The following is a 14,008-nucleotide window of genomic DNA, read 5'->3' as shown; positions in this document are numbered from 1 at the left end:
TCAATATATAGTTTCACCAACACTGGATTAAAAATGAAGACTTTCAGTTTGCAGCGACATAAACTGGGTTTAACTCATTATTTCTACAATCTTATGAACATAACACAGTTCTTAACCAAGCATGGATGTTTCTTTATCACTAAACAAATGAAAGAAAATTACTTCCAAAATCTAAAATTCAACATGGCTGAAATAATGTGGAATTCTATAATTTACAGGGTATTAAAATGTGAACTATTAATGGTTCTCAAGAGTCCAAGTGGCACTTACTTTATTAGATGCAGATGAAGGCACTGTCCAACATGGAAAAAGAAAAGACAATATAATTTAGATTCTAAATAATATGGAAACAGAAATATTTCAAAGAAAAGAAAAAGACAACAACTAACCTGAATGAGATGCCACTCAAAGTCCATCAGGTTTTTGATGAAGGTGGAAACCTGAACATTGACTGTCACTTTTTCTTTTGAATGGTCTTTCCTGTGTTTTTGGATACCATCTTCCCAGTTTCCAGATAAGACTCATGTTGTTTCTGCCTGGCAGAGCTTTCCATCCAGAATTGCTTCATGATTGATTGTCCTACTTTGGTACAAGCACAGTGACAAACAATTAGAGGATAAAAGTACTCAGAGCAAAACTCAGATGACCCAGCTTTTACTAGCATGTAAACGCACCATCTACACCTTTTACTAGCATGTAAACGCACCATCTACACACGTTTCTGGGAGCTTCCCCGAAGCGTGAAATGAGTCTCAAAATAGTTGTGCATTCGTATCCGGATGGTGGTGCATGTTTTGTACAAGCATGCAAAACACCTACTGTTGAGAGGCTACAGCAGTAGGTGTTTTGCATGTCTGTACAGGAATATGCAAAACAAAAGCACGAAAAACTTTCGACTTCAACTTAGTTCAAATTACGTATTCACATGATAACAATTCTGATTCTGTTTCCGTTCTATTTTGGAAACCACAACCACTGAAGCACAGTTGCAGCATGACTGAAATATCTAATTTTGAAAGAATGAAACTCTAGAGAAGTCTGAAACACTAGCCAAAGTCCTAATTATTGTTATTATTATTATTATTTACATTTTTAACTTGGGTTCTTTTATTTCCCTGCTCATTAGATCACAACATATATTTAGAAGTCTCACTATGAGAAGTTGTAGTTGCTCAGAGGATCATCACAAATTGTTGCACCTACGCCCTCTGCTGGTGACATTTAGTCACTGCAAACACTGTTTTATCCTGATGTAATTGTGGCTTATAGGGCAATGCTAATTAACCAGTAGTGCCTTCTATGTCATACTTTGCTTCCTTGCAAAAATATTCCTCACACAAAGGTTCACTGCAGTTACATTGAGGCAACAAACTTCTGCATACATCCACTATGGGCCAGTATTTCTCCTTATAATGAAACTCACTGACGGAATGGAAACATGATAATGCCAAAGGTCCAGTAACACATTTTACTGTCCAAAAAGAACCCATTAGATTCTTGATGATAAATACAATACAGTATGTATCAAACAGTACCTTGCAAAAGTATTTATAACTTCTGACGTTTTTTCTCTCTTTTTTCATGTTAGATTTATGAGATTATTGGTATTTTATAAGGATTCTTTGGGACAGGCCAACACATACTGGCACATTATTTTAAAGCAGAAGTAGCATGATTTATGGCTTTCAAAAGATTTTTATGAATAAAGCTCTGAAAAATGTAGTGCATTTTTTATTCAGGCCTATTTACAATTACATTTTAGAGCAAACGAGTGATAATCTGAGCTTATAAAGAGCCTATAAAAGCTCTTGTACATTTTTATACATATTTATTATATATACACTACTTCTAATAAAAATCATTCTCATCTTAGAAGAGAAAGCTAGAAAGAATTTGACAACCTTTTAAATTACTTAATCCTTTTTGAAAGAATATGTATTTTTAATTCAAGTGTGTTTTGTGTGTTTCAGTAACTCCTGTGGTAGTATCAACTGTGCTGTCAGACATTCCTGGACAAACTTTTTGTCCTCACTGCCAGCAAACTGTGATCACTCGTACAAAGAAAACTGCTGGACTGTTCGCCTGGGCTGTCTGTGCAGGGTTGTGTTTGTTTGGGTAAAAACCTGTTAGATATTTAACACCTTACAGGAGTAAATCACTGCCTACATTTCTTTAAAAATACAAATAACCATAGTTGCAAGAAGTCTAACAGAATCCAATATTCATTTCCCTGTACAGGTGCAGGCTTTGCTGCAGTATCCCGTTCTGCCTCGATTCCTGTAACGATGTGAAGCATTATTGTCCAGTTTGCCAGCGTGTCCTCTACATTTACAAACGGGTATGAAACTAGTCCTACGAGGGATTGGGGTGGTTAGGAGGACGGCACTGCTCTTAACTTAATGGAAGAAAAGAAGAACATGCATATGCAAACTAAAACCAGATATGTGAGTCACACTTGTACATGTGGGCAGGCATTTGAAAACACGTTAGGATTAGATCAGAATTTACTTTATTTTCAATTTCACAATGAAAGAAAATGGCTTGTATTTTATGTGTATTTTATACACAAAATTGGCATCTTTTTTTGGTCAAACTGTTTTACTCTGTTTTTCAGTCTTATAAGTAGGTGGTTTGTTTTTAGTTCTTTACTAACTCTAAGTACAAAGAGAAGAGGTGTAGCATTCATGCACATATAAAAAAATGGTGCAAATTGTGTTAAATATTGCATTCTCAATGAATCTCATCAATAATAATAATAATAATAATAATAATAATAATAATAAAACATAACATAATCTAGGTTTAAACATATGTAAATTCAAAATATCAAGAGAGAAGCATTTCAAGAACAGATGGAAAAGTATCCCTGGTGGTTTAGATGCAGCCTTTGCAGCAGAAAACTATACCTACGATTAGGCTTATCTGTCACAATAAAACATTTTGCTGGACAATAAATTATCCCAGAAGTTATTGTGATAAATGGCATAATTGCTGCTTTGAAACCAATTCTAATGACATAATATTTTAAGGACACATTCTCAAAGATCAATAAACTTTCCAATTCTATGCATGATTTTGTTTATTTAATATTATTTCCCAGATTTGCTGGGAAAAAGTTAATTTAACACAAACTTATTTTATAAAATTACATTGTAACACATAAATAATTTTATGTATTTTGTAAAAAAAAAAATATGAAAAACATTTTAAGAATGACAGTGTAGTTTATTTATGACTCAGTAGCATTTTAAAAAATACATAAATAAACAAAATGTAACCCAATCAAGAGCAGGAATTGGAATACACTTGGAAACCAGAGAAACTTCTATTAGTTCATAAATCATAGACTACTTACGTATAAACTCCATATTTTCTCTTTTCTTTTTTTGCTCTTTCCTTTGGTTTGTTGTTTTGTTGTATTTCCTCCTAATTTATTGTTGCTGAAAATGTGCTATATAAATGTAATAACCTTACCTTACCTTACCTAAAGTTTAAAAGCCATGGAAAAGACATTATGGTTTTGGCTGGTTGATTTTATTTTATTTTTTTGGCACTCTGGTTCCCCCTGCAGATTAATGAAAAAAAAGACAAGATTACAGACTTATAATAAGGAGGTTAGCTTTACATATTATTACATTTGGATTTAGTTATATTTCTTGTTTTTTGTTTAGAAAAAGCTGACACTCATAAGGAGATTACTCAACATATATATATTTTTAACACTTCTATGTATTGGACATAAATTAAATATATGCAGAGAGAAGCATATATTTATTAAAAATATCCCTCGATATTTAAAAAAATTATCGAGGGAGTTGGAAGTAGGTCAGTTATGTTTCCTTGACTTCAACAACCTCAACATGCTGTGCTGCACAGTTCAGTATGTTTTCGTTCAGTTAAAATCAGGCGACAACTCTCTGACATATGAGTGATATAATTTTATATATGTTATAATTACTTATTGATCTTGGAACACAAAAAACCCACCTGAGAACTAAAACAAGGTCATCACTTGGAGCACAATACCACAGACATCAGTAATCCATAAAGTGATCTCTTAATCAAAGTGTTTCATCGGCCAAGTCAAAGTCCATCTCTCTAACTGATAGAAAAGCTGATGGTGGACCTTGAGAGAGCTACACAGAAACAAAACCTGGAGAGAACTGAAACAATTTTGCAAAGACAAATGGGACAACATTTCTCAAAAACAAGAGAGACTGACAAAGCCAGTCAGCAGGAGACACCTACTTCAAGTTACTGCAGGTTAAGCTTGTCCTACAAGCTATTGATTAATGGGAGGTACTTTGTGTTACTCATGATTGCATTGAATATCATGGAAACTTTATTTATTATTTAATTACATCTTTCAACTTTAAATGCAGAGAACACTAAACACTTGTTCACGAGAGGGTACCTATGCTTTATAAAAAATGTTACTTGAGTTAAATTAAATATCATAGTGTAACAAAGCTACTTACTCAAGGAAATCTGAGTACATTTAACTAGTTACTACCCATCTCTACTGAAATTTAATATAAGCAGAGACACAACCAAAAGCTACCTGCTTTCATCTTGCAATAATTGCAAAACATTTCTAAAACAATATGTAATTTATTCTTGCTTAACATAGAAAATATTGTATTTTAATTTGCAATTCACTCCCAGGTGATTAGCATGAGGTTTCCATGACAGTCCTGTGACCTTTGAAGCGCTTCACTTCAGCCTCTGCCTGTTTTGTTGTCACAGGAAAATCATGTGTTAAGATGTGTGATAATTTTCACTAAAGTTGTCAAAGTTGTGACCACAGTGAGGAAACTGACAAGTATTGATATGAGTGTAAGAGGTAAAGCACTCAGGGTTATAAGATATTTCAGCTTGTTTAAAAAATGTCGAAATCCACTGAACATGTAACCATTATTGAATTGATTTGATTTGATAATGAGAGATTTACATTTGAAAAGCTTTAAGCTGAATATGTCGCTTTTTCTCTTTTTATTGCTCTCTGGTCCAAGTCACATGGGAGGAGAAAAAAAAAAAAGAGGGCGGAACATTGTCGGTTCTGGTAAAACCCACCGTTCTGTGAAAGGCAGATCTTGCTTCTATGAGCTGTTATTTGGTCTGGGATTTCCTGCACTTCCTCATCACTAAGGATCAGATTTAACAGAAAAAAAAAAAAAAAACGTATCGCTCTCCTTTGTTGCTGTTTCTCTAATTTAAATTTACTGGTAAGTTAAACCAATTTTATTCTTCTACCCTCCTAATATTAAGCTGCTGCTGTTATGGTAATTCCTATTGGTGTTTTCTACTGCTTTTATATTTAAGTACAGTAAAGAAACAGGACATACCTCCTGAACCAAACAGGGCGAGGCAGATACACAATGCTCTGCTGACAGAGGTTGCTTCATGAGGAGATTGCTCATGTTGCTCTAATTGATTTAGGATGAATTTACAATGATTTGTACCAATAGAGTAGGCCTGTTTGCACTGGTATACTCCCAGGAAAGCACTTTGCCACTGTTGTTTGGATAAACAACTGTGGTCAAGATGGGTAAAGTGCTCTTAGCAAAGCTCCAACTTCGAGCCTCTCCCACAAAGTAAATGACTTACAGATGATTGTAAATTACTTCCTTGCTATTGCTGCATACTGCCATCGGTGTTTCTCCATTTTGCGTAACATTTTAGCTGTTCTCTAACCATTTTCAAGTCATATTAAAGTATAATTTAAGCATTTTGGTTAAAAACATCTGCTATTTGAAGAAGAAATTTTAGATAATAACAGTTAGGTAAAATAACACAATAAACACAAGTTAGACAGCTTTCATATATACACCGGTTACATTTTTAAAACATCAGCAATGGGAACAAAAATGAAAAAGAAAAAAAAATCAGGCCTCTTATGTAACACCCTGATAAGTAGAATTGACTTCTCCATGACATAGTGTTTTATGATAAAGAGAGCACAATAAAAAAGGGAAGGGAACTACCAATAAAAGGTGAAAAAGAGGATGTTGAGTTCATTTGTTATTAACTGTATATTTAGAAAACAATTAAGCCATGTCTGGTTAAGCGTGACATGAAACTGTTTCCTTAGACTAAAAATGAATACTAAACTTCATCTACCACCAGCATTTAAATTGGTGTCTCTTCTTGGTCCATAGCAAAAACAATAAAAAAAAAAATCCAATACTATTTGTTTCCTTGCAACTATGAAGGAATCAACTATGAAGACAACTTGGACAAGATCACGGGGTCATTTATGTCATTTGCGCCAATGTGCAGTTATTTGCACCAAGCAAATGACTACGCATTGGTCATCGCTTACAACATCACTGATGTATCAGCACACAACACGTTTGTCATTTGGGCGGAAACCTTTCCGGAGTGGAATGTGTCAAAGCTGTACCAGAGGCGCATTTTCTTATGAGCTGGGCAAGGAGCTTGTGGTATCACAAAAACAGCAACTACTGCAGCTATAATAGAGGAGATCCAGGAGAGGACTACAACCAGCACAGCAATGCACGAGGTAAGTAAAAGCGTGTGTGTGTGTGGGAGCATGTTGTGTGTGCCTTAGGAGCATCAAAATACATAGTAACCATTTTATTCTTCTTTTGAGGTTGCTAAAGGAGGAAAAAGGAAGAGGAGGAGGTGCCAGGTTTAAAGCCTTCTGATGAAGTCAAGATGACCTTGACTTGTGTGAAATGTGAAAAATTCATTTGCACAAAGCCCACTGTGATGACATGTCCCTCATGTGCCTTGTAGATGACAAAACTAAAGCATCTAGTTAATTTCCATCAATCCATTTCTGTGGTATTTCTGAATGTACTCGTTGCACGTTGTTTACTATCACACCATGGTGACAGATTACTTGTGGGCTGCAGAGATTCACAGACATACATGCCCTGTGTTTGTGTCCCTAATATCTTATTTTGTAGTTGTTTTGTTCATTTCTGGTTCAAAAACAGTGGTTGAATAAAGTTTACTTTCAATATAAATCTTCATGACTCATTTGTCTTGACTTTTAATCAGTCAGTTTGACCCAGAACAAAACAGGGTGTCTCAAGTTCAATTATAAAGTTAACTCCTTAAAAAAATAATAATAATAAAAATTGGATATTAAAAAAATCTAAAAAAAAAAGTCCGTTTCAAAATAATCCTTGGTTTTTTTGTGTCTAGGTTTTTTTCAGTGGACATAAAAACTGTAATGAACATTTTTAAGGAAAAGTATCAATTGTCATTGATTCTTTATCTGTGAGAAAAAAACCCCATCAATGCAAATATAGACTGAAATGGTTAGTATTGGAGTTTTGGATACAAAAATGTCTTGAGGAATTTTTATTTTTTTGGTTTCTAATAGTACTGCATGATTAAATGTTCTACTGGTCAAATTGACCCAGGAGCATTATTAATGTTCCTCAGAAACGAACATAGCATGAGAGTTAAGAAATCAGCATGGTCAGCATGGAAATCAGCCAGTTTAGAAAGTTTTCTAATTCTGACTGGAAGAGTGGTCAAACATCTGAGCAGAATTATAACAGAAACTTCTTCATTGTTACAAATACGAGCATGGTAACAATGGTAATGATAAGTCATTAGAGTGTTTAACAGGTTGATCATTTTGCACTTGTTAATAGGAATTTATGACCTTCAAACTGGAAAAGGGCTGAACTAAAATTCTCTCAGAAGAATGAAACAATAAAATAAGTTGAGTTCCCCAAGCAGCCCTGACCTTAACATCAAAAACTGCTGACACTGTGGCAAAAGAAACAAAATATTTCCACAGCTGTCGATTGATTTCTCAAATAAATTAGTCACCCACAAAGTCATTCAACAAGTCTGAAGGAATAAATTTCCTGGTCATTCAGCACAGCAGGTCCTTCTTGTTCTCCTTTAAGGAAGTTGACCTTTACATTTTTTTGATACAATCTGTCATTATGCATGTTTCTTTTTTAAATGTCAATGAAATGCTATATATTCTCTCTATACAATAAAAAGGGGTAACACTTTATTTGAAGGGGTGTGCATAAGATTGACATGACACTGTCATAAACATGACATAACACCTGTCATGAACATAAAGAAGTCTTTATGTTCATGACAGGTGTTATGTCATAAACATAGCATGACATAACACCTGTCAAGAACATAAAGAAGTCTTTATGAATGTTTATGACAGTGGTCATGAAGAGTCATTCGGTAAATAATGACACTTTTAATGCAAAGTTGCTCTAAAAGTTGCATTGAAAGTCCATTAAAATGCTAAATTTGCATTAAATTATCATAATTTACAAAATCATGCAAATTTGGCATTTTTAATGGACTTTTAATGCAACTTTTAGAGCTACTTTGCATTATAAGTGTCATTATTTACCGAATGACACTTCATGACCACAGTCATAAACATTCATAAAGACTCCTTTATGTTCATGACAGGTGTTATGTCATGTTTTTGACAGTGTCATGTCAGTCTTATGCACACCCCTTCAAATAAAGTGTTACCTAAAAAAGTCTGAAGGTCTAAAGTATTTTCCACTCATCGGTTTCACCCTCTAATAAAATGCCAATGTAAATCCCCAGAAGGAAACTGAAAAAAGCCTCCCATATTGGATAAACGTAGAAAAACCAGCATACAGTCTTTGATAGTGTCTCTTTGGAACAAGCTTGGGATGATTGTCCCGTGTATTGGCAAAATAGAAACTTTGTCTTAATTACTGAGAAAGAATGGAAGCTGATAACGAAAGTTTCAGTCAAATGTTTTTCTTCTTTAGCGAAGCTCCTTTGAACCAGGCTTTGGTTCAGTGCCACAGGTGTTTTAAGAAGCCTGAGAAAAAGTAGTAGCAAAACATAGACAGTAAATATTAGTTTGACACATTTGTTAAAAAAGAATGAAATACTGTCCATTATATTAGTAGATAAACTAGTATGAACATTATTTAAATGATGCATACCCTTGATAAAAAATATATGTTCTCCTTTTGATAATGGGGCTCCCTTTGCATTCACTCAGAGGGAGGCACAAGGGCCCAAAGCATTTCATGCACAAACTGGGCTTAAATATTTAGATGACACCAAGTTACCAAGTTTTATCTGAGGCCACATTATTTAAAACAGATGCGTTCAAGCAGAAAATATCTAAGACATTAAAGAGACTTGAAACAGAAACATCACGTTTCCGAGCACCTGTTTCCCTCCTCGGTCTAAATGTCATGGGAATTCATGAAGTCGGATGGACCTTTTAATCGGGATCAGTAATTTGTCTGACAGTGCCTTGTCGTTCAAAAGTGATAATATAGTTACGCTCACATTTCCCTGCATCTATTATCAAGGAAAAACTGAACTAAACAGAGCAATAACTCAGAAACAGAGTCAATGCTTTTAAATCGACTTTTGCAAAAAAAACAAACAAAAACAAAACAGTGCATGTGAGTAATGGTAAAAGAGGATGCAGTTCAAAATGTACAGTTTCCACCACTTTGGTTATAGGGGCTCAACTAAAATGTCTTACATCCTCCATCTATTGGTCTTCAGCTCAGAGGTGTCTTCACACACCTTCATCACATGACATGAAACCCCTTTTTTTCACTCAAAACTCCAAACTGTCAGTTCTATCAGGTTTGCATGTGACAAAGCACATGCTCTCACTTCTCCTTTCACATGTTTAGGGTCAAAACTTCAGTTTCAGTGACACAAATAATTAATGTTAAAATGAGTTTGCTTTGCTTTGTTTGCGCTTTCTGTACCACACCAGATATGCCACAGTCTGTGGTTTTAATCATTAACTTTTATATAGTGGTTTCATAAATCATATTTGTTTTACAGGTGGAATTTCTGAAGATGGAAAAAGGAACCCAACCACAGGATATGGCTCCACCCTACCCTGGCCCTCCAATTAATTATGGCGGTATTGCGCCTCAACCTGGCTTCTCCGCTCAACCTGGCTTCTCCGCTCAACCTGGCTTCTCCGCTCAACCTGGCTTCCCCGCTCAACCGGGCTTCTCCCCTGCTCCTCCTGGATACCAGGGAGGCATGTGGTCACTTAAAAAATCTTAAAATGTGGGAAATTTATGGGTGTAAACTTCAAAACAAAAGTTGAAACATACACTTTTTGTTTTCAAAGACAATCTGTCCTTGTTTTGCTGAACTATTTCTCTCCTCTTGCAGGTGTTGCATTTGCTCCTGCTGTAGCTGCACCTGCAGGTGAGGCTGCCTGCTCCAGCAACACACTGTTACATTGACAACATACATGTCTTCCTATGAAAGCAAGCAGAACTTTGCAGTTTAGGTCACACATTACAATAAAATGCTCTTTCCGTTCCATCACCACTCCAGTGGGCCGACGCGTGATTGAAATCTTTCAGCCTGAAAGAATGGAGCCATTTGTGGCGTTTGGCACTTCACAGAAAGCTTTTGTTCTCAGTGTATTCCCAGCACAATCACTTTCTGAAAACTGATTTGTTGACAGGAAATTCCCAATCTTATTTAGTTTGTCCATTAAAGTAAAAGTGAAACATTATTTTTCCACGAGTTTGTCAGCAATGTTTTGACCAAAAAGAGCAGTCTGACTAACCAAATTCCTAATTATTATATTTCACATCTTCCTCTGTTCTTTCCTTACTCTGTAAATCCTAACATAATATATGTTAAGACAAATGGCTGAGCGATACCAATCTGCCATTTCTTAGAGGATGTTTATATCATTACACAACAATTGTTACATTTACATCCTCTGCTGGTGACTTTTAGTCACTGCGAACACTGTTTTCTCCTAAGAAATAACTGTGGTTGCTTATGGGGCAATGTCAAGATACCATAAATGTCTTCAGTGTTTTTTTTATTTATTTATTTTATTCACCATAAAATACAAATTGGAACTGTTTTAATATAAATTCCCACACGAAGGTTTACTCATTGAGGTTGCCGTTTTCCACATACATCCACTAGGGGTCAGGATTTCTCCTTATAATGAAAGTCACTGAGAACGAAAACTTGATATTGACAAATGTTTGACAAATAGCACCACAAAGGTGCTGTTCTTAAAGTATCCCTCATCACATTCCTGATGTGACAAAGTGGTTTTTAACATACTGGAAAAATACCCATAACCATATGATATTTTCTTGCTTTCTTATGTTGCAGCCTTGAAATTTATGGTATTTGTTGTGACAGACCAGCACATGGTATGACATGATTGTTAAAGGAGAAGAATGACTTATCGGGAAAAAAAATCTGCAGATTGTAGACTGTATTTTTATGGAGTCCCAGTTACTGTGACCAATGGATTGTGGTAAATATAAGATATTTATGTGAAGCTTCACCTTCGCTAAATATACAACCACAGCTATAGATTAAAGCCTCCGCATATGTTAGAATGGCCCAGTCAAAGTCAAGACATAAAGTTTATCACAAGAATCTGTGGAAACATTTGAAAATAGCTGTCACAGAAGCTCCCGGTCCAGTCTGACTGAGTCTGAGCTAATTTGAACAGAAGAATGGGCATAAAATAAATTCCCTGGAATTTAAGGTGTTGAAGAGACATTTGTTGATAGACTTTATTCAAACTACACAGTTTGCACACGTGAAGCAAATGCTACCATACACAATTTGTCTATTTTTATAAATTATTCATTTGAAATCTTTTTAAAACCTAGTATTCTACTTCGAATAAAAATCTATCTCTGACTGCTACTGTACATATAACAAAATCCGTCAAATTCTTGAATTTTTTCTGAAAGAATATTTAAGAGTATATATTTTTTTATTTCATTGTGTTTTGTGTCTTTCAGTGTCTCACGTGGTAGTTGCTCCAACACTAGGAGACGTCCCTGGTCAGACTTTGTGTCCTCACTGTCAGCAAACTGTGATCACCCAGACAGAGTACATGCCAGGACTGTTGGCCTGGGCTATTTGTGGAGGAATGACCCTCCTGGGGTAAAAACCTTCTCATTATTCAGTATCTTGGAACTTACATTTCTTTTAAAAAATAAATACAAATAACCACATTTGCCTAGAATCTGACAGAATTTCTCATTTTTCCACATACAGTTGCTGGCTATGCTGTTGTATCCCGTTCTGCCTCGACTCCTGTAAAGATGTGGAGCATCGTTGTCCAAACTGCCAACAGCTCCTCTACATATACAAACGGATGTGAAATCACAAAAAGAAAAAAAAGAAAAGAAAAAATCACTGCAATTCTCTTCCTTTACTTTATAAATAATAATAATAATAACAATATATATATGTAAAGTTCAAAGAGATACAAAATGCACTGGGATATGTATATGTGATGAGGTATTTTAAAAGAAGTTAGGATCACGCAATCAATGGAAATGATGCTTTTAATTCTTCAATAAAAAGAATTGTTTTCTTTCAGTTTGGCTGTCACATATTTTGTTCAGGATATTAGTGTCGCATTTTGTTATATGCCTCACACAGATTTTCTGAAGTTAAAACACAGGACAATTTATTATTATTATTTTTTTAAGTTATTTAGTAATTCCAAGAACAAAGATATGACTGTCCTATTTTTTGTACTTGAACACAGACATAGTTTTGATACCTGTTCATTAAGGTGGTTGAAAAAAAGTTAAATTATTAATTTAATAATATAATATAATATAATATAATATAATGAAATGAATGTCACCATTATAAAAAGTATAAAACTAACCGTTTTATGCTGTGTTTCTTTTAAAAACAGCACTTCAAAAACAATGCCATGCTGGCAGTCAAACATAGTGGTGGTAGTATGATGGGATGGGTCTGCCTTCCAGCTAAAAGACCTGCATAATTTGCTGCATTGTGTTATAACCATAAATTTTGCTCTTTACCAAAAAAATCCTGATGGAGACTACCAGATCTGAATGGAATAAGAACATACAATGAACAGGGAGAAGTAAAGCTTAAGCTCAGTTATGTACTCTGACTGAACAACGATCAAAAACACAAAGCAGGGTTACTTCAAGCTTTTGGAATCAGTCTCCCAAAGTGAGAACCGGTCTGTTAAATAATTGGCATACCAGACAAAACTCAGGCAGTCAGTGCCAGCAAACCAAGGCTACTGATCTTCCTGTGCTTCTAATCTGTTTTTATTTATGCTCTGCATTAGACAGAGGTAAACTGCAGCACAAGAAAGATGATTTATCAGAGTTGTTCTTTAAAACTGTTGTTTTTTTGCACAAACTGAACAATTTTTATATTACCGCATTATACTTATACATTTCTTACAATCTTCTTTCCACTATTTTTCATAACTAGGATATTTTTTCTGTACTGCATATTTGACCATAATGTACAGTCTCTCTTATTTTTGTTGATAGTGGTATGTATCTGTGCGTTCGCCTGGAACTGCTGATGACACACAAAGGGACAATGAAGAATAATTTTATATTATCCTATTCTGAGAGATGAAATATCTATTGTTCAACATGCCATGTCATCTAATCTGGTGAGTAATAATACAGCATAGCAGTTACAGATTTCTGTTTTGGTTGTATTAGAATCTTCTTTACGTTTATAATCTATGAGCAAAAAGTAAAAATAAATAAAAAAGAAATAATAATAATAATATTTTTTAATTTTTTACAATAAGTATTGACGAGGTATGAGCACAGCAGTTTGTCACTGCAAATGGTCTACGTTTGTAGCATGATGTGACGTCATCACGTGATCCAGTCATCGACTCAGCTGTTGGACGGTGGGTTCAAAGACAGTTGGATATGTTGTAATTCAGACCTCCGAACGTGAACACACAATCTCAAATTAGGTATGTCATCTCTATGATTACAACCATATTGCACAAATTAAAAAAGAAAAAGAAATCACCCGATCCAAAAAGAAAATAAATACATGAAAAAGATAAAGTTATACATATTTTTTTTGGTATAAACGACTTTTAGAAAATCGTTTATACCGACTTATAAAGGACTGATGGGGATTTGTATTTGTGCTTTTCGGCAAATGAAAAACAAATTTGTGTCTGAACATTAAACGTTGTGGTGTTCATCTAAGGATG

General features: G+C 34.7%; 1 protein-coding gene across 1 annotated transcript; it reads left to right on the top strand.

Moving 5' to 3' along the window:
* Window positions 1-5,072: 5,072 nt before the first annotated feature.
* On the top strand, window positions 5,073-12,366 carry LOC103468625 (lipopolysaccharide-induced tumor necrosis factor-alpha factor homolog). The gene is made up of 5 exons (XM_081609915.1): window positions 5,073-5,225; window positions 9,817-10,021; window positions 10,159-10,194; window positions 11,781-11,925; window positions 12,040-12,366. Exons 2-5 carry the CDS (start codon window positions 9,832-9,834, stop codon window positions 12,143-12,145), a joined length of 477 nt encoding a protein of 158 aa, XP_081466041.1. The 5' UTR covers window positions 5,073-5,225; window positions 9,817-9,831; the 3' UTR covers window positions 12,146-12,366.
* Window positions 12,367-14,008: the final 1,642 nt, after the last annotated feature.

The sequence above is a fragment of the Poecilia reticulata genome, chromosome 8 (genome assembly GCF_904066995.2).
Source record: "Poecilia reticulata chromosome 8, P_reticulata-male-v2, whole genome shotgun sequence".
Lineage (NCBI taxonomy): Eukaryota > Metazoa > Chordata > Actinopteri > Cyprinodontiformes > Poeciliidae > Poecilia > Poecilia reticulata.
The sequence above is the reverse complement of the archived record's forward strand: the minus strand, read 5'-3'. Positions and strand labels throughout refer to the sequence as shown.

What these genes read in the sequence shown, in the direction of transcription:
- LOC103468625 (XM_081609915.1), top strand. Translation starts at nt 9,832, where the DNA reads ATGGAAAAAGGAACCCAACCACAGGATATGGCTCCACCCTACCCTGGC. An exon ending in TCCTCCTGGATACCAGGGAG is followed by an intron (nt 10,022 to 10,158) that starts GCATGTGGTCAC and finishes CTCCTCTTGCAG; the next exon opens with GTGTTGCATTTGCTCCTGCT. An exon ending in GGAGGAATGACCCTCCTGGG is followed by an intron (nt 11,926 to 12,039) that starts GTAAAAACCTTC and finishes TTCCACATACAG; the next exon opens with TTGCTGGCTATGCTGTTGTA.